General features: G+C 30.2%; 2 protein-coding genes across 2 annotated transcripts; one reads left to right on the forward strand and one right to left on the reverse strand.

Annotated features, from left to right (window-relative positions):
• Positions 1–5,125: 5,125 nt before the first annotated feature.
• On the forward strand, positions 5,126–8,188 carry LOC107011865 (cysteine-rich repeat secretory protein 15). The gene is made up of 4 exons (XM_015211537.2): positions 5,126–5,679; positions 5,761–6,062; positions 7,655–7,762; positions 7,992–8,188. Exons 1-4 carry the CDS (start codon positions 5,198–5,200, stop codon positions 7,994–7,996), a joined length of 897 nt encoding a protein of 298 aa, XP_015067023.1. The 5' UTR covers positions 5,126–5,197; the 3' UTR covers positions 7,997–8,188.
• A 2,858-nt stretch (positions 8,189–11,046) lies between these two features.
• On the reverse strand, positions 11,047–14,025 carry LOC107002144 (pectinesterase 2). The gene is made up of 2 exons (XM_015200056.2): positions 13,068–14,025; positions 11,047–11,994 (listed from the first exon to the last, which is right to left on the reverse strand). Exons 1-2 carry the CDS (start codon positions 13,966–13,968, stop codon positions 11,318–11,320), a joined length of 1,578 nt encoding a protein of 525 aa, XP_015055542.1. The 5' UTR covers positions 13,969–14,025; the 3' UTR covers positions 11,047–11,317.
• Between the last annotated feature and the right edge of the window lie 7,190 nt (positions 14,026–21,215).

Genomic DNA, 21,215 nt, shown 5'->3' on the forward strand with positions numbered 1-21,215 from the left:
ATTTGGAGATTGAATAAAAATATTAAGGCCAAAAACATAAAAATGTGGTCAACTTAAAACAGCTTATAAGCTAAAAAAAAAAAAGCACCCCTACCCCAGCTTTTAACTTTTGGTTTAAAATAAGTTTTTTTTAACTTAAAATAAGTTATTTTGAGTATTGCCAAACAGCTAAATAAGTCAAAAATCAGCTTTTAAGTCAGTTTGACCAGCTTTTAAGCTGAGCCAAACAGGCTCATAATCTATCACCAAGGGTTATTATTATTACTAGTACGGAACCGTGCAAACGGAAATTCATATATATTATTCTTCCTGTTTTAATTTATTTAAGTGATATTCTCTCCATACATTTTGTTATTTATTTCAAACTTATATGGTATAGATGAAATTTGAAAGTTATTAAATTATTCCTAGCTAAAAGGAGGCATGTTAGACTAATGATTTGTTTTAATCATTGTTATTCATTATTTCATAAATGTATTATATTATATTATACTCTATTGTACTGTATTGTATGGTAGATACAATGTTTGGTTAGATTGTATTGTTTATTGTTGTTTAGTAACATTTTAATTGTATGGTTCGATTGTATTGTATTGTATTGTAATTTATAAATTTACTTAAATATCCTTAATTATTCTAGGGTAGGAGATTTGACTAGATGTAAATACTTAAGTAAAGGGTAAAATAGTATTTTGAAAAATTATGTAAAGATATAATTGGAAAAAGAAATTAAGTAACAATGGGAACACACCAAATTGGTTGTTCTACAAAATAAAAGTTTTCATTGTCACGGAACAACGAAATTAAACAACATAGTACAATAAATTTTAAGAAACAATCAAAACAAACATTATAAATATTGTAACAACACAATACAATACTATGGAGAACAATGATCCAAACATAGTGTAAGTGTTGCCTGCTCGTAGCCTCTTCTATAATATAGTAAAATAATTATTTTCATGGGTGTTCATTTATTAAATTATAATTTTTTTAGTTAAAACTAAATTATTAAGAATAAAATTTTTCATTTAATTAATTATTTTTACAAATTATATATTTATTCAATATTAAATCAATAATTTTGTTTGGTCAAGATTTTAGAAGTGCTAATGTGAAAGAAAATCTATATCTATATAAAGCTGAATATCAGCTCGCTGATATGGCATATTGCAATGATCAGAATCACTACTTATCTATATTTTCAGAATTTTAAATTTTTACTTTCATTTTTTGTTCAAAATATGTTTAAAAAATTATTATTGTTTAATTGATTAAGTAACCGCTAAATCGTCAGCAACTAAAATTAATCAAAAAAATAATGTTAATTTGAATATAACATTAACTTAAAAAGGAACATGAATTTTGCTTAATTTAATTACTACTTAAATCGGAGGTAACTGAAACCAAAAAGGAACATTAATTAGATTAGCCGTAAGTTTTCTTATACGAAACTAACTAATGACTAGATATTAGCACTAATTAAGAGATTTTAATTTTTCTTAATTGTGAAACTAATGATTAGTGGTGAGTTTTCTTCCTTTTCTTTTTTTCATCAACAATTTATTTATTTTCAATTATTAATTGTACTATATATATAGGAATGTTTTTTTCTCTTCGTAGTAGCTTGCTTACTATATTTTATTTTATTTTTTTGGTTTTTCATCCGGTGTTCATAGCCCACATTGAAACTCTGACTAAATTCGGACCGCACACTGCAGGGTCCATTCGAGGGTGGCGCTCCCAATAGGATTTTCTCCATACCCAGGGCTCGAACCCGAGACTTCTGGTTAAGGATGAAGCACTCCCACCAGTGTACCACAATCCATATTGGTTATATTTCATATTTGTTTTTAACTAGATAGTTTTAGTCTAATATTTTTTTTTTCCACAGTTGATCATTATAATAGACATGATTTGATGATAAGGAATTAGATTCAAAAAATGCGAAATTTGATTTATTTCAAGAACAAATTGAGATGATCGGTGTAAAAAATTATGGAAAAAGCTAAGAATACACGTACAAGTAGGAGTTGAGAATTTATCTTGATAGTAATAATAAATTTCCGCAATATTTCATTAGATGTTTGTATGACAATTACATAACTTTTTTGGTGAAGTTATTTCTAAATTAGATGATCAATCACTCGCTTTATTGTCACCATAAAAGTTTGCTAAATGAGTTTAGAAAGCAGAATTATGCAAGTTTTTCATAGGCCATCGGGTAATTATGATTATTTAGTCAACTACATCACTGTACATTCATGAATTCTTTTGAAGAAGAAAAAATTTGTGCTCTTTTTTGAATATATTGTCTCAGAGCTTGTATTAAATATCACTATAATAAAAATAATTTTTAGCGATATTAAATATTGATATTAATTATGAGTGGTAAAGTTTTTATTGATATTAGTTAAGTGTCATTAGATTAATGTCTCTAAAATTTTTTAGGGACATATACAAAGAGTGTTAGTTATCGCTAAAAATACATATTTAGCAACAATTAAGAATTAATTATCGATAATAATCTTTTTTATCGTAGAGTATGCACTTCACTTTGTTAAAAAATATGTTGTGCTTGTGTTTTTATTATTTTAGTTTTATTAGGTTTTATTTCATTTTCTTTTTGAAATGAAAATACTTATTTTTAAATGCAGTTCATATAAAACTAATAAAATATTATTTTTGTGTTTTAATCAATATAACAAAACTAAAATTTAGTTTATCCGATATGAAGTTATAAAAATATTATTATTTTAATGTAATAATTTTTTATAAATCGCACGATCAAATTTACTAGTTAGCATATAAAAAAAAATGAAATTATATCCTTATTTATTAATGATAAACTTGTATTGTTTGCCGACTCGCATAATTTATTATGTGAAATGAGACTGAGTAATCTTTCCTAAAAAAAATTGTGAAATACCTCAATTTTTTAAAATAAACAAACACTTTTCTAAAAGAACATTTTTGACTTTCTAAAAACTGGGTCAAAAAAACTATTTTCGTTTCATTTTTCTCCTTCCTAAATCTTATTATGTATGATTCTTTTTTGATTTATTTATTATCAAAAATAGCTTTTTTACTTTTGTGACAATTTTAAAATATGTCTCGCTCTTTTATTTTTCAGATTACACGTATAAGTTTTCGAATAAGAAGAACTAACCAAAAAGATAAGGATTTTCGAATATATATCTTTCATACTTTGATTAAAAAAGAAATAAACTTATATACTGTAATAGAATATTCTTTTCGTAATTATACTTTTTGTGGCGTTAATTCGTGTAATTTATTACTTTATTTCATTTTTGATTTGTCTTTAATAAGATAATTGAAGAGCTCTAGAAGCTAGGAGACATTTTAATTAAATTGTCAAAGAAGTAGGAAATGCAGATATAACAAGTCTAAATAGTTGAACTTATCAAACAACTCTAATATTTTTTTATTGAGAAAATTCATCCACTTAATTAATTAAATTAATTTGAAAGAATTAATTGCATTAGGCCTGTTACGACTGTTGACTATATAACGTCTCCATCAATCGTTTAGTAAACAATTCATTAAATTTTAACAAAAATTCTAATTTATATACTACCATTAAAGGTGTGCTCAATTTTACCTTTCAAAATTTGGAAAAAACGATAAATTACTCAACAAACTATTGACAAAATACTTTACATTCATGGGGGCGGAATTAATTAATGTGACAAGTACTTTAATTACATACACCTAATTTGAATAAATAATCTTACCTGATATATGTGAGAAAATTTTATAAATGTATTTCGATCTTTATAATATCAAAATTAAACATTTTATAAACCACTTCATACGGTTACAGGATTCTAATCTCTTTGAACCACCTAAATTAAAGATGAACCAAAATTGGGTCAAAAGTGCAAATGACCCTTCTTTTAGCCATAGTATTCCCCAAAGCTTAATATGAGATAGGAAAATAATGTAAATTTCAGCCCAACTGGATTCAAGCCCAAGCTCTTAACCAAACAAGATCCAACGAGTTTGACTAAATTATTGGGCTTGGAATTTTGTGGGTTTAATTATGAATTGATGTATACATGATACAATCAATTGACATTCAATAATTACAAATAGTAACTTTTTTTTTTGGAAAAAATACGCAGAATAACAAACATTTAATCTATATTAGGAACTAAAACTATAATTTAAGAAAATTATAATTTGTAACTATGGTTTTTCCAATTATTGTTATTCACCGGAGTTGTATAATTTGCTTGATTACAAATCCATTATTTGTATAATTTCGATTTCTGATTGTATAAATACAAAATTTTATATATTCTTACCTTAACTATTTGTAAACGATTTATAAAATATTCATAATAAATCACCTTATTTTTATATTGACAAGCGAAATATACCAAGAGATTTTGCAGATACATAATGTGTATATACTTAGCCTATTTGTATATTCGCAAGCAATATACACAAACTGACAGAAATATACAAATTGCAGTCTCCATAGCAAACAACACTATAGCTATGAAGCACAATTATCAAAACTATAACTATAAAACCTTATTATATTTGCTATTTGTGAAATTTTATCGTTTTTTCTTTGCTCCTTATCTTAGTTAATTTGATCATGATATTTTAAATGGGCTAGCCCAAGTTAATCCCATGAGTCTAGAAGGCTAACTAGAACCGTCCTCACTTTAAAACAGGCAAGAAAATTTTGTAACCTCATCCAAATAGTGAATGACTGGTCTCATAGACCTAGCTAATTTTGAGGACTACAGCAACAGTAAGATAGGAATTTATTCGAAAGAACAACTCAACCTGGAATAATCTAGAATCCACTTGCTTGGACTTATCGTTTGATTATCAGAATGAGATAGATAAAAATATTTTATGAAATTAGCTTATCTGATTGATATAGTTAATATCACAATTTTAATATAAATTAATTAATATTCATTATCAAACGCAAGATAAAATAATATCTCGATTTATTTGAAGATTGTTATTGGTTGTAGCATCAACCAAACAATCCCAACCCTAAGGTAAAGCTAAAAACACAACACTTTAATTTGTTTAATTTAAAACTATTTTCCTCGAAGTCCACAAAATCAAATTAAAGCATCAAAACCAAAAAATGAACAATATAAAAGGAAGACAAATTCCATAATATCCCAAATGAGAAAAAAGAAGAGAAATGTTGATCATCACAAATCTTACACAACATTTGTTACATTTATTTAAACTATCTTCTTCTCTTTCAATTTTCTTCCTTTACTTCTTCTACACTTTCTCACTTCTTAATAATAATAATCACCTTGTTAAAGCTCATAATTTTATCTATGCAGGTTGTTCACAAGACAAATATCAATCAAATTCTCCTTTTGTTCCAAGTTTAAATTCTCTACTCTCTTCATTAGTTTCTTCTTCTTCACAATCTCTTTACAATAGTTATGCTTTTCGAAATGACACTTCAGCCCCTCGAGAATCGTCTATTTATGGTTTGTATCAATGTAACGCTGACCTACAATTAAAAGATTGTTCAACATGCGTCGCTAGTGCTGTTGGACAAATGAACATAGTCTGTCCATACAATTTTGGTGCTATTTTGCAATTAGATGATTGTTATGTCAGATATGAACATGAAGATTTTATTGGAAGACCCGACACGAGTTTAAGGTATAGTGGCCTCACCTAAATTTTTTTTTAAATTTTACTACTTTTATTTACTTAATTATATTATGTGATCGATGTTAACAGATATAACAAGTGTAGTAAGAATCAACTACGAGGAGACGGAGAGTTCATTAGGCATAGGGATGAGGTTCTTGCGGGATTAATTCAAGGTGGTGGTGGGGTGACGGGTTCTAAGGTTAGCGGGTCGGGTTCAATTGAAGGATTTGCACAGTGTTTGGGTGATTTGAGTCCTGAAGATTGTTCTGCTTGTGTTTCTGAGGCTGTTATGAAGTTGAAGGACATGTGTGGTGATGCTGCTGCTGCTGATGTTTATTTGGCTCAGTGTTATGCTAAATATTGGGGTTCGGGTTATTATCACTCCTTCGGTAAGAGTTTAACTTTTCTACGCTGATAGCATGATAGTATAGTGAAATTTTTTTACCTTCTTAAACAAGTAAATAGTAATTAGTTATTCTTTTCATCGTGAAGAATGAAATTATTATTTATAGATAGTTCAAATAAAATTGTATTATCAGTATAGATGTTAGTTATTTTATTTTTTTGTGTACGCTTTTTTGAGTAATACAAGAATAGTGAAATAGTTTTTAGATGATTTAATCGATAAAGAAATTTAACTTAAAACTCACGCATGATATTTAAGGGTATTGACTCATAATAAGTGGATTCTCTTGCTATCTTAGGAATAGTGTTATAACTTTCTATAGGTAAATTATACTATTGCATAAATTTGATATAAAACCAAATTTTAGACTCACAACTTCATGATGTAATTACTTCCTTCGTTCCATGTTGATAGTAACTTTAGCTTAAAAAAATGATTCTAAACATCATCATAGGAATTTAACATTTGAATTTGTAATTACTCCCTCCATCCTAAGTTAACAATTACTTTAAGCTCATAAAAAAATGATTCTACATATCATGTTAGTACTTTAAGCTCGTAGAAAAATGATTCTACATATCATGTTAGAAATTTAAGAATAAACTTGGCAACTTTTTCAACTATAGGCTTATAATTCTTTTTTAATGTTGATAAATTTTTTAAAAAATTCTAATCAAGAGGATATTTTAATAAAAACTGTCTTGTATTTTTTTTTTATGGGCGTACAAAGAGCTAAAACAATAATTAAAATGAAACCGAGTGTTGTAGAACTTTGCTATAGCTAGGTTTTCATTAAATTGATTTTTTTTTCTTGTGTGATTGTTTATGTTTTAAATTAACAAAACTCTTCCAAATTAATTCATGAGGGACTTTTCAAGCCACTTATATATACTCCATAGGATAGAAAAGCAAAAGAATCAATCACATTTTCCGAAAACAAATTATATCCAAAAATATTCTTTTCCTATAGCATATATAAAGTTAGGAATAATCCACTTTAATTTAAATCTCTAGGGAATTTGTCCATTTAGGATATCTTTTTTTTTTTTTTTTAAAGTTGTTATTCCCTCTTTCTTTTAAGCTTCACCTTCCACTTTGTTCCTATCGTACACACATAAAGTCCCTTTATATCATATCAAAATTGCACAAAGTAACATTTGTACAAGAAAATAGGTCAAAATCCCTATAGTATACAGAATTCATAATGCTTATCATATCTTCTATGATTTGCCTCTAAAAAGTAGCACTTCATATACCGTCAATTAAAAAAATAAAAAAAATTCTCTTAAAAAAGTGTCTAATAATTCAGGATCAATATTCAACCACTCTTGCGTCAGAAATAAAAAAGGGCTAATAAGCAATTTCACTAAAGCTGTGAAATGTCAAAATACATAAAATAAAGCAAGGAGAAATCCTCTTTGGCGTATTTATATTAATAACAATTTTTCCAAGTTAATTTTATGCTGTAATTATATTAATAACCATTTTTTGTCTATAAATGATAGTTGGGACTTGTTAACATTATTTTTTGAAAAATGAATTTTGACTATATATGTTTACTCAATTTGTGAACAGATCGTACCAATGACGATGACGTAGGGAAAACAGTTGCAATAATCGTTGGAGTATTAGCTGGCGTTGCTGTTTTCATCGTTCTCCTCTCAGTTTGCCGCAAATCTATAGGTCAAATTTCTATACTAAAATAATTTATTATCGTATCGCGATTTTTATATGATGTTAGATCTTACATTATATCTTTCCGCCATTATCTAAACTTTAGTAGCCATACCAAAATATGTGAGTTATTGAACTAACTTTTGAAATTGAGTTAGTATCAGAATCAAAGTTTAGTTTTTTAACGTCTTATTACTATGTTATAAAATTTTAATTAATTTTTCTTGATTCTTTCTAGGGTAAAAAGAGAAAAGAGAAGCTTAAGCATGGTCAAGGAAGTGAAAGGTCGAGTTATGTAGTTTTATTTGTTAGAAAGCAATTATGAGTTCCACTTTTATTTTGGTTAATTTTATTATTGCAAATTGTTAGGTGTAATGGACTTCTATTTTTTGTTTATTAGAAGCTATAATCATGAGTTCCACTTACTTTTATTAATTTATTTATATTAGACACAAACTTTAGGTATGTCAAAAAAGTTGAATTTCATCTTTTGGCATATATTTTAAATTTCAGCGACTGATGAGACCAACTTTGGCATAAACAGTCGTCGTCCTTTAATTTATCAACCATTTACATTTCAGTGAGACAATCTTTAGTGGGAATATTTTAGAGATTTTCTTATCGAATGTGCAATCCAGCATATTGTTAGATTTTTTCTACGACAAAATATTACTTGAGTGATTAGGTTTTATCTAGTCTTCTATTAAATTTTAATTGAATATTATCGTAACTAGTTTATGTTAAAGAAGAACAAAAGTCCCACAAATCGGTGATTAATGAGATGGGTGGACTCCTTGTAAAGCTTGAAAAATCTTCCTCCCTTTGAGCTAGCTTTTGGGATGTGAGTTAAAAATTGCCCACGCACCAGATGCTAAGCACTGGGCGTGAGGTAGGGTGTTAAAGAATGACAAAAGTCCCACATTGGTGATTAATAAGATGGGTAGACTCTTTATAAGGCTTTTGGACAATCCCCCTCCATTTGAGCTAACCTTTGGGGTGTGAGTTAGGCCTAAGACTCAAATCAAAAGTCTGCGTTGCATTTTTTAAAATTGGGTTTTGGTTTATTAGGACATCAATTTTAATTTCTAAGAATTCAATTTTTCAATTTGGTTTTTTAATTTTTTATAATTTAAATTTTATTAACCGAAAAATCAAATCCGTTAATTAAATAGTATTAAGGTTGGCTATATTTGTAATAGTTTACATTAATGTGAATACAACCAAGGAAAGTGGCCCAAGACAAATTCCACCAATATCCAGCTGACTTCCCAATTTACTTTGTTTGATTTCAACTGTAAAAAGCCCAATTATCACACAAAAAGGCCTAATATGGTGATATACATTTGCAAAATGAACCGAAATTGTAAACAACCGCACTGAGCCGAATATATTTCATTTCGATTCGGTTAATATCATCGAAAAATGAAAAATCGAACTAATTTCTAACCAGATTGAACTCATAGAACACCCAGCCCTAGTTTTAACTCTTCTTCCACCATATTAACATCGAGTACAATTTGCTCTTCAAATAATTTTATCTTTAATTTTTGTACTTTAAATAAGTTGGTTTTTAAATTTTATCCTTAAAAAATTGAACTTATATCTAATCGGGGACATATATAAATTCTTTAAAGTAGCGGATATATAAGTCTGTTAACTGGATTGGATCAAACATAAGATAATGCTTGACCATAAAATATGTATAAATTAAGAAAGAGACGTGCATGATGATACAATGAGGAAAAAAAAAATTTAATTTAGGTATTATCATGACAGAATATAGCAAAAACATAATTGATCTAATTAGCCAATAATTAAATATTTGAAATCTTTGAGAGAGACTTTCATTAATCCCAATCAAGTAACTATTTTGGTTGGTGACCTATGTAATACATGTTGTGTGGTACGTTAACATGATAATGCGCACTTAATGTGGTGCTCTTGACTTAATATACATACTTAAATTTATAACCACAGTTTACTTAATTCTTTTTCGAAAACTATATACAATTGAAAAAAGTGCTTGTCACACTCTTGTATTAAATTATTTAAGTGTTTAATTAAAGCGTTACAATGTAGCTTATCAATATTAGTCAATGTTTCTGCCTAAAATGTATGCTGATAATAATGTTTCTAATCACATAATGTACCAGAAAGCTGGTGAGGCATCATGGATATTGATGGATCCCCAAGGGGCCAATGAATTGAGATTATATCACTTTAATCCCAAGTGGTTATGATTAATCAGTTTGAAGTAATTTTACTTTATAGTGTATTCGGTACCCAAAAAAAATATTATTTTTCATTTTCAGTTGATTAAAATTTTGAAAATTTTGTCTTCGTTATATATAAATATTTATAAAATTGATAATTTTTGCTTTAAGTAATAATTTCATTAAAAAAAGACGAAGTAAAGAACTTATTATTTCCTTTAAAAGAAATATTCATGTTCATACAAAAAACAACCTATTATTATCTTATAAATAATTAAAGGCGCATTATAAACTAAAAATGACACTCCTCATATATGCTTTTTTCGGAGTTGATCTCTTAACTACCTCTCCCTATCACCATTTTGTTTGAACTCTCTCTCTTTTAATATGTGTAAATAATATAATCTAGTGTTATATTTGAAAATATCCGTAATTTATGATATATATATCATTACGAGCCTGTTACAACAAATAAAAAGTAATATGATGACATACACTTTTTGAAGTACACTAAGTAAGTCTTAATATATATCCCTTTCACTCCACGTGATACTGTTTGACTTGATATGATATTTTTTACAAAAGCTTTTAAAAATTTGTGATCTATAATGATCCTTAAATATTTATGTGACGGTAAAACATTTCACTAAGGCTAAAAAGGAGAATTTTAAAGTTAACTTGGTTTGAGTTTTAACCATAGTAAGGTGATATTTGTTTTTTAACGGACTAGAAAAAAAAGAGTGTCATATAAAATGGAATGAGAGAGTATAACTTAAACTCAACTATAAATAATACTCCATCCGTCTCATTTCACGCGACATCATTTAACTTGACACGATATTTTTTTTTTTTTAAAAATCTTTTAGAACTTGTGATCTAAAACAAGTCTGTACTGAAAATCATTTTAGTAAGTGTGAAAAAGAATATTTTAAAGTTAAATTATTACTTTTATAATAAGGTTACATTTTTTATTCAAAACAGACTAAAAAAAGTGTCGCATAAAATAAGATAAAGACAGTAATATTTGTTTCCAAGCAAGTTTGTGGCCTAAAAAAAATCTAGCTAACAATCAAAATGACATTGGTCATGAACATTGAACTTTAGTATACAATGAATATTCTCAATTCAACAATTTCCTTGCTAAAGAAAGAATTAGCTTGGGAATACAACAAAAATCAAAAGGAGGACACAATTACAAATACAAACTAGTTGCTCAATTACACATTGCTTTCTATATTTGAGCAACATGAATTATTATTATGTCCATGCTACTTACAAATTGACAATTTTCAAATCAGTATGTATGATAGTGCACAATAACAAACACATTATATATAAGATATATACCAAATCAAAGACCAGAAGTGAATGGCACATTGGTGGCTGGAATCCATGAATTTCCAGCAATGAAATTAGCAGGGGTAAATTTAGATGCCTCAGCTGAACTCGTAATAACTCGATAACCTCCCCAATTAACTCGATTTCCAGTCGATGAACCAGGTCCCGTGTTTAAATACTCTCCATAATACAACGTATTCAACGCGAAATTACCACTCCATGGAAACCATCCTTCAGAACTAACCAATCCATCAAGAAATGTTTTCATCACAACAGTGCGTGAATATTTTTGCCATGGCCTTCCTAAATATGTCCTAGCTGATTTCGAAGAACCAGCTCCAGTGATTCTACAATTATGTATCGAAATTCCAGTGTTTTGATTCGGGTCGGTTCGGCCTTGGGCTGTCACAGTGTTGATTTTATTCGGAGGGTCTCTAGCGAAAATATTACAATTTTGTAACACAACTGCTGCGTTACCAAATATAAAATCGACCGTACCATAAATATCACACTCTTTGTAAAATTGCCTATTGGAATGAGCATACAAAGTGTCTTGATACCCTTCGAAGCTACATTGATAAAATACTGAAAGATCAGAGCCAGATCGTAGGGCTACTGCTTGGTGCTTTTGGGGTCCAGCAGTGTTTCTAATTGTTATGCCTTGAGCAATAAATCCATCACCAGAAGCACCTAACATTTTCAGAAATTAAAATAATATTAGCATATGCAACTATACAAGTTACATTAATTAGTACTAATTAATACTTCTTTTTTCTTTTTAAGGTACGAACCAAAAATAGTAGTAATATGTAGTTGACTGTCAAATCGGTTTAATATTTAAGGCACGAGTGGCATTAACATTTCTCCGTTTCCGTTTATTTTTTTATTTGAAGTATGATAATCTAATAATGTTCAAAATAAATTTAATTAAAATATTATAAGTCATAATAATTAACAATTTAAAATAGTTCAAAAGTGTTTTAATTTTGACCTTTCATTTCAAGTAAATCAAAACAGAGGAATACTCTGTTGTTTAGAGAGAAAATTATTCTCTCCATTCCAAGTTTATGTGCTTGCTTTTTTTCTTAGTTAATGTTCTAAACAGAATGTTATATACATTTTTATATTTAGAAGGAATAAATACACCTTTAAAATTCTGTTTTACGCTGAATAAGATAATTTATAGCTATATAAATTTTTAGGATTTGCGTTGGACCACAAATATCTTTTGAAAAAAGTCATTTTTTCCCCTTAATTTCTTCCTAAAAGTTAAATGATGCTACATAATTGAAACATAGGGAGTATAAGTACTACCTACGTTGCTATAGCTCTTCGCCCTCCTAATTATTAAAGTCAATAAATTATTCAATGATTTAAGTTACCAATTAAAAAACGTTTTTGCACAAACACAGAAAAAAAGACGGTAAAACCCAAACTCATAATATAATTCAATTTCCTTTTTCAGTTTTGCCTTTTGGCCCAAGTTTTGTACGACATGATCATTTTGTGTATTTGGTTAAAAAAATACGATGTATGTTTATCCTAAACTAGAAAACAAAGCACAAAAAATTTAGTATTGTCAATTATGCAATATTTTTTTTGTTTTACCTTCTGTCTCAATTTATACAGTATTTTTCAATTTTGAAATTTAAAAATGTATTTATTTATTTTTCTAAAATATTTAGTAATGTTAATTATTGTGATATATTATTTTTCTTTCACGATCAAGATCAAACTGTTTGACTGTGTCAGATTATACTTACCAACTGTGGCTGATCTAAAGGTGGTGGATCCACCTCCAACACTTTTGCTTCCAGTAATAATTGTCTTTCCAATGCCATCTCCAATCAACATAACATTTTTCACCTTTTCTCCAATCTCCACATTTTCATTATAAGTCCCAGCTTTCACATATATCACAAACCTCCCACTTCCTTTATTCTTGGCAGCAGCATCTACAGCTTCTTTCACTGTCTTAAAATCCCCTGAACCATCAGTAGCCACCACTACATTCGCCTGAGAAGCCGTTGACGACGACGACGACGATTGCAACAATTTTCTATCACCAGGAGATACCCAAGTTGGAAATCCATCAACTTGAGTACTAGTACTACTTTTAGTAGGTTCAGTATAATAACCATGATTTAAAGCCAAAGCGTTACTTATTAAAGATGACACATTATTATTTGACATTAGTGGCATAACATAATCCGTAACGCCTAATTCTTCGAAACCTGCTTTACATGTTTCGATATTTGTTAAGGCTGTACTTAACCATGTTTGAGCATCAGTAGCTGAGCGTTTTGTGTTTGGATCAACTGTGCTTTTGATTTTGTTGATTGAGTTTTCATAGAGTTCAATACAATCAGCCCATGCGTTTTTTTCGCGCTCGTTACGACATTTTGGACCTAGTGAATATGTGTTCAGTTGGGCACGTAACGCACGGTCTAACACTAAGTCTAGTGACACTTTTAGAAAATCTGATTTTTTTATGATAGGAGATGTAATTTTGGGATTTTGTGATAAGAAGTATTCACAAGGTTGTGGATGAGGTGTTTGGGTGCACCAAGCTTTTATGATTGCGTTGGAGTAGCCATTTGTTGTGGATGGGAAAATGAAACAAGATATAAATAAAAGTGGGAAAATCAAATGAATATTACCCATCGTAAGGAGTTTGTAATAAATTTGTAATATGTTTTTTTTTTTGAGAGAGAGACTGTGATTGTATTTGGTGTCTTTTGGGTTCTTTATATAGATATAGGAATATAAGAGGTACAAAGGAATGTCAAAAACTAAGTGATGGGGATGCACCATCCTCTTTTTTATTTTTTCCTTTAAGGCATGAATAGTGAGAACCATACGTGTGTGGCTATTTCTTAGGTTTTGGAAGAAAATAATCTAATCATAAATATAATAATTAAAAAAAATAAATCTGCGGGTAATTATGTGTGTTTGATGACTTGACAAGGAAATTAAACTGATGAAACAAAGAACCAACTTAAAAAAGTGGAAAACAGGAAGCTAGAGAGGGCGTATTCCTATATGTATTACCACACCTTATATTTTAACTAATTAACTAACATTAAATTATCACTTAATATATTAATAATCTCTTAAATTTACTAAAAAAATTTATTTAGAGAATCGAATCACAATATGTTATTTCAATTGAGATCTAAAAATATGATAAATAGAGTGTTTCTATTAGACATTTTCAGTTCAAGTTTTGAAAAACTTTTGTGTGTGTTCTCAAACATATCAACTAAATAGTAGCTAAGTTAAGCTTATTCCAGTTAAGCTGGTGGCTAAACATGTTACAATCTATAGTTTATACGCAATATTTATTGTTATAGTAATTTTTTTTGACAATTGAATTAATTTCGTTGCATAAAAAATTACTAAAACTTTTAATAGCATTTATATATACTGTTTATTAGAAATATTTATATGTATTATTTTTATCTATCTATCTATATATATATTATTACCGTTAAATAACTGTTATAAAATTTATTACGTGTTGTAGTGGATATACTATTGGCATTCTCTTTTCTTAAATTCTTTTTTTCCAATACTAGATAAGGTGCTCCACGAACTTGCTGCTCGTTCACATTTATGATGGGATATAAATATAATTGGATGATATCATTTTTATTTTTTGTTTTCCCTTTAATCGTATCAAGAGAACATAAGCAAATCTTTGCTATGTAATACAAAAAATTAGGAAAAGAAAAACTTTTTATTATTTTCTGTCTAATTAATTATGGACCAACACACAATCGGTTAGTGTAGCAAACTTATTTCAAGCTGTCTTAGCTTCTGTAACTAGCTTGAACAATTTAATATTTTATACATCGAAGTGAATTGGGAAAATTATTTTCTCGAATCAATAGATTGCAATGCGAAATTTTTTAAGTAAGCTATTGTTTCGTTTGGTAATTAATCAAACTATCACTATAACTGATTAGAGCTCAAAGTACTTCTGATGTAATTTTCTCAAGATTTGCTTAAATAAAACATTTTATTAGTTTCAAGTCATGGTCCATATTCCTTATTAAAATTTAATGACCAACTCTTAAAATGAAACTTTTTCAACCGATTTAAATTTTAATTTCTAGGTAGCTAGCGCCCCCATATGGCATATTTTTCTATGGGAGCGTTGAGTGATGGTTGCACCTTCAAATTAGTGTATATCATTTTCAAATCATCGGCCTTAAATGATGTCCTAATAAAAAAATTAACTTATTTCAATTGACTAAACAGTACAAATAATTTTCTTTTTACAAAATCAGTAGGGTCCAGCTAGTCATTTATAGAAAGTCGTAGAGTTATTTTCTAGCCAAAACCCAAATTAACGTCCTTTAGCAAGTAAAGTAACATTGTATACTTGTACCAATTAATTCCTATACTTGACAATGTACTAGTAGTAAAAATACATTCAAATTAAGAGACATTTTATTCACGTTTAATTTATTGAAGTATACTTTTTATTATAAGACAATTTAGGAAGTTCCATATAAGATAAACAGAGGGAGGTCATCGGGTTCACGTGAATTCATAATTTCCTCCTGAGATTATACATAATAGTGTTATATTTTCAAATAAATATTGAAATATAGATGTGTGAATCCACACTTGGAGTATCACATAATGAAATGATGACTGGGTGTTCCTCTCTCTGCGGGGTTAAAAATTTGAATCTTATATTTATCTTGTTTTATTTTTCTTTTTAAAGTTATATATCACTTCTCAAAGTGGTAATTGGTAGTACTTTTGGAATTTATATATATATCAGAATTGATTTTAGACCTATAGTTTTAAAATTTTAACGATTTTCGGTAGTAAAAACCTAATTAACGAACCAATCTAACTTATATTATAGATTAACTTTTTTATAATAGTGTACCTATCATATCAAAATTCTGGATATGCCTCTGAAGATAAAGAATACGTGGAAAATGCACGCACCTCTTTAAAAAGTGAAACCATATGAACAACTATGTATGTACTTTTAAGGATACGGAAAACACAAAAATGGAATTCTCAATTGACTCACACGACAAATTAAACAAAGTTGTTCTGTCCTACAATTTGTAGTAATTAACTGCCTCCAATATGAATCGTATTATTTTGGGTAACATCAAATTCATGAACAACGTTTAAAAAAACATAGTGTGATGGGGATAATAATGGTAGAATAGTTAGTATTTGGTGAGAGTATAAGAGAGAATAAATGTTGAAGCGATATATATGAAGGCCTAAATCCTTTAGGATAAAAGTGTGAGACACACTTGTGTGAACCTCCTTATCTATTCTGAATGAATTGTATTAGGTTTTTTTTGCTCTTGATATTTTTTACTTTTATTCATATAGTGAATTGTTTTTCTTGTGAATGTAGATCCGTTGACTGAATCACGTTACATGCTTGTATTTCTTCTGGTATTTTTTTTCATTTGTCTTCTCATTCAAGGTCTTCCGAAGTTCACTTTGCTAGCTTTTGCATCACACCTAACTATTTCGATCCTAACAAGAAGTTACTCCCAAATTATTGAATGCATGCCCTCCTCTCCAAACACATTCCGCTAACAAATAAGCGTTTCGAAACTGTTAAAACACAATTCTGCCATAGCTGTAAACTCCATTGGAATACAATGTGAGCATATGTATTGAATATGAAAGCTTATCTTCATTGTTGAAGATGAGAGTTCTTTTATACACAAACTGAAAAATCAGAAACTAACTACTAAAATTGGTTATGTAACTAACTAACAAACTATAACAAACTATACAAACAATTAATATAACTAACTACGACTTAAATATCATTTAACATCCCCCCTCAAGTTGGAAGTATACTTCTTACGTCCAACTTGTTGAGAATGGCTGAATGTTTAATCCCTGTTAATGCTATGGTTAATACGTCTGCAATCTGATCTGTAGTGGTGACATGATGTAGAGTCATGAGCCCATCTTGTAGTTTGTTCCTTATGAAGTGACAATCTACTTCAATATGTTTAGTTCGTTCATGGAACACTGGATTCCTGGCAATGTGAAGAGCTGACTGGCTATCACAAAATACTTCATAAGGTGTGGAAGTTGGCACTGCAAGTTCTTCAAAAAGTCTGTTCAACCACACTAATTCACCAACAACCTTTCTCAAAGCCCTGTATTCTGCTTCAGCTGAAGACAATGACACAACTTCTTGTTTCTTGGATTTCCAGCTTATTGGAGTGTTCCCTAGCATTACAATATACCCTGAAACTGATCTTCTAGAGTCTGGACATGCTGCCCAGTCGGAGTCACAAAAAGCTCTTACTTTGCAGTCATGACTGTTGGACATAAAGATTCCAAGTGTTGGATCTTTCTTTATGTATCTGAGCAAATGAAATGCTGCATGTAAGTGAGGCTCTCTAGGATCTTGTAGGAACTGACTTAAGTGTTGTACTGCATAAGATATATCCAATCTTGTGTTAGTGAGAAAATTTAATTTCCCCACCAATTTTCTATAGAATGTAGGATCTGATAGAACAGGTCCTTCCTTAGCCTTCAACTTCACTGTAGGATCAAGAGGAGAAGAAGAACTTGGGCAATGTAAACAATCAAACTCTTTCAAAAGATCCAATGCAAACTTCCTCTGTGAAATTATAGCTCCATCATGTTTGTATAAAACTTCAAGGCCTAAAAAATAATTCAACCTTCCCAAATCTTTGATTTTGAATTGATCATGCAGGAATCCCTTGAGTGAATCTATTTCTGCAGAATCTGTGCCTGTAAGGATAACATCATCTACGTATACTGCTACAAATACAATTGAATTGGTAGACTTCTTGTAGAATAAGGAGTAATCATTAACTGAATGACTGTAACCCCTTGAATACAAAGCAGCAGCTAATTTTTCATACCACTGTCTGCTTGCTTGTTTCAGCCCATAAAGTGATTTATTCAGCTTGCAAACTAGGCCTGGTGCATTAATCATCAAACCAGGAGGCACTTCCATGTAAACCTCCTCATGTAAATCTCCATGAAGGAAGGCATTGTTGACATCTAATTGAGAGATATCCCAACCTCTTTTTACTGCAATGGCAATCAAGGATCTAACTGTTGTCATCTTTACTACTGGTGAGAAAGTTTCCACATAATCAATTCCTGCCTTCTGAGTATAACCCTTGACAACTAACCTTGCCTTGAATCTCTCAATACTTCCATCTGCCTTATGTTTTACTTTGTACACCCACTTGCACCCTATAGGTTTCTTACCCACAGGCAGTGGTAATAAATCCCAAGTGTGATTTGCATGTAATGCCTCAAATTCTTGAGTCATGGCTGCTTGCCAAGCAGGGTTAACAACTGCTTCTTCATAGGTCAGTGGCTCACTATCATGGCATACATTTTGTAACAAAATTTGACTGTCAGGACAAAGAACATCAGAGGTGATATGGTGTTTATTGGTAAACAAGGCATGTAAAGACAATGAAGGAATGTGTTGTTTAGATGTATTGGTTAGGCAGTGATAATCATTTAGATATGTAGGTGCTTTATGAGTTCTGTTAGATTTTCTAGTAGGCATATTGGATTGAGTTCTGGGGTTATCAACATCAGTTTGTAGGGTAGTAGTATGAGGTGATGATCTAGTTTCTGTAACACTTACACCTTCATTATCATTAGAATAAGGTATATATACACTTGTGTCATCATATCCAAAATCATGATTAATGGGATTAGAAAATACATCATGTGATGGTTTAAAGGTGGAATCAAAAAACACACCTTTTGGTGAAGATACAAATGGAAAGATAGTTTCATAAAATACCACATCTCTAGAAATACAGATTTTTTTAGTGGCCAGGCTCAGCACTTTGTAACCTTTTGTTCCATATGGATATCCTACAAAGATGTGAGGTGTTGTTCTAGGTTCAAACTTATCCCTATGAGCTATTGGTTTTGTGGGGTAGCAGAGGCATCCAAAGCTTCTCAATGATGAATATTGAGGTTTTCTTTTGTAAAGGATTTCAAATGGGCATTTCCCATGTAATTGACTAGAAGGTAATCTGTTTATTATATGAGTGGCTGTCAAGATACATTCTCCCCAGTATTTATGAGGCAAATGAGATTGAAACATCAAAGCTCTAGCTGTTTCTAAGAGATATTTGTGTTTCCTTTCGACTATACCATTTTGTTGTGGTGTGTATGGACAAGATCTTTGGTGGAGGATGCCTTTGGATTGAAAGTACAGAGTAGTCTCCTTATTTATAAACTCTGAACCATTGTCTGATCTAATGGTCTTTAATGTTGTGTTAAATTGATTCTCAATCATAGAAATGAAGGCTTGAATTACTTGAAAGACATTACTCTTACTACTCAAAAGATGTGTCCATGTGGATCTGCTATAGTCATCAACCATGGTAAGAAAATACTTGTGATTATCATGTGTGGTAGTATGATAGGGTCCCCAAAGATCTACATGAAGAATCTCAAACAGTTTGTTGGATTGTGCTGTGCTTTTAGGAAAAGGTAACCTGGTTTGCCTAGCCATAGGACAAACTGGACAAAAAAAATGGTTGTTTTGATTTAAAGGTTGTAGGTATTGAACTTATAGATCTCATCTTTGAAAAAGGTACATGACCAAGCCTGTTATGCCACAGTAAATCTTCATCTTTGGGAAGCAAGACTGAATTTGATACAATCTGTTTGTTATCATTGCTTGAAAAAGAGTCAATTACAGAAGAATGTAAGATACATGAATGAGAAGCAAATGTAGAAGCTTCCGTCACAGAATTGGAAGATGAAAAACATGAGGTATTAGCATTTTCAGCCCTGCTATGCATCAAACACTTCGAGCACAAGAAATACAAACCATCCTTGCACTTACCAATCTCCTGAGGCCTCTTCATTGAAGGGGCCTGCAATAGACAAGCAGTGTCATTGAATATTATAGTGCTTTTCAAAGGAACAGTAAGTGAGTGTATAGAAATTAAATTGAATTTGAAGGAAGGCACATACAACACTTTGTATAGAATGATTCTAGGTGTAAGTGTTACATCTCCTAGCTCAGTCACTTTTACTTTGTACCCATTTGGTAGGCTTATCAAGATGGGATATGGCAAAGATCTAATGTTTGTTAGGTAAGATTTATGGAAAGTCATATGGTTCGATGCCCCTGAATCTAAGATCCATAAGTCAGACTTTGATTCAAAATGTTTACATGAAGATTTACCATAATCAATAGAAGAAGTACAAATTGTATTACCTGCAAAGTTTACAGAACCATTCCCCATATCAGGATTGTCCTCAATTGCTCCAGCATTGTTTGTCTGGAAATGATGTAGCATTCTCACAACATTGTGATACTGTTCTTTTGACAAAGTCACATTGTCATCTGCATCCTTCTTCATTTGATCACTCCTTTCATTACTCATTGAATCAGCAGATATGCCATTTGCTGCAACATTTACTGCAACTCGCTTATAGTTGAAATTAGGATTAAAATTGTACGCCTGTGTGTTCCTGTTAAAATTGGGATTCTTGGTAGACTGAGATGTTGGATTCTTGTTGTGCTCATTTTGAGTATTTTGGGGGTATCCATGGAGCTTATAACAAGTTTTCATTGTGTGCCTTGTTCTTTTGCAGAAATCACAGAACAACTGGGATTTATCCACATAATTCCCTACCTGTTGACGTCCTGTGCTACTGGTGGATCCACGATTAAAATTCTTAGCTCCAGCATTAAGAGACACAGAGTCCATATTCATCACATTATGTGGTTTAAATTCTCGTTGTTTCTCTTCTTGAATCAAGATTGAAAATGCTTGAGCCATTGAAGGCAATGGATTCAACATAAGAATACTTCCTCTTACAGCAGTATACACTTCATTTAAGCCCATGAGAAACTGTATTAGGCGACGATCCTGCTC

The sequence above is a fragment of the Solanum pennellii genome, chromosome 1 (genome assembly GCF_001406875.1).
Source record: "Solanum pennellii chromosome 1, SPENNV200".
Lineage (NCBI taxonomy): Eukaryota > Viridiplantae > Streptophyta > Magnoliopsida > Solanales > Solanaceae > Solanum > Solanum pennellii.

What these genes read in the sequence shown, in the direction of transcription:
- LOC107011865 (XM_015211537.2), top strand. Translation starts at nt 5,198, where the DNA reads ATGTTGATCATCACAAATCTTACACAACATTTGTTACATTTATTTAAA. An exon ending in AGACCCGACACGAGTTTAAG is followed by an intron (nt 5,680 to 5,760) that starts GTATAGTGGCCT and finishes CGATGTTAACAG; the next exon opens with ATATAACAAGTGTAGTAAGA. An exon ending in GGGTTATTATCACTCCTTCG is followed by an intron (nt 6,063 to 7,654) that starts GTAAGAGTTTAA and finishes ATTTGTGAACAG; the next exon opens with ATCGTACCAATGACGATGAC.
- LOC107002144 (XM_015200056.2), bottom strand. Translation starts at nt 13,968, where the DNA reads ATGGGTAATATTCATTTGATTTTCCCACTTTTATTTATATCTTGTTTC. An exon ending in CTTTAGATCAGCCACAGTTG is followed by an intron (nt 11,995 to 13,067) that starts GTAAGTATAATC and finishes TGAAAATGTTAG; the next exon opens with GTGCTTCTGGTGATGGATTT.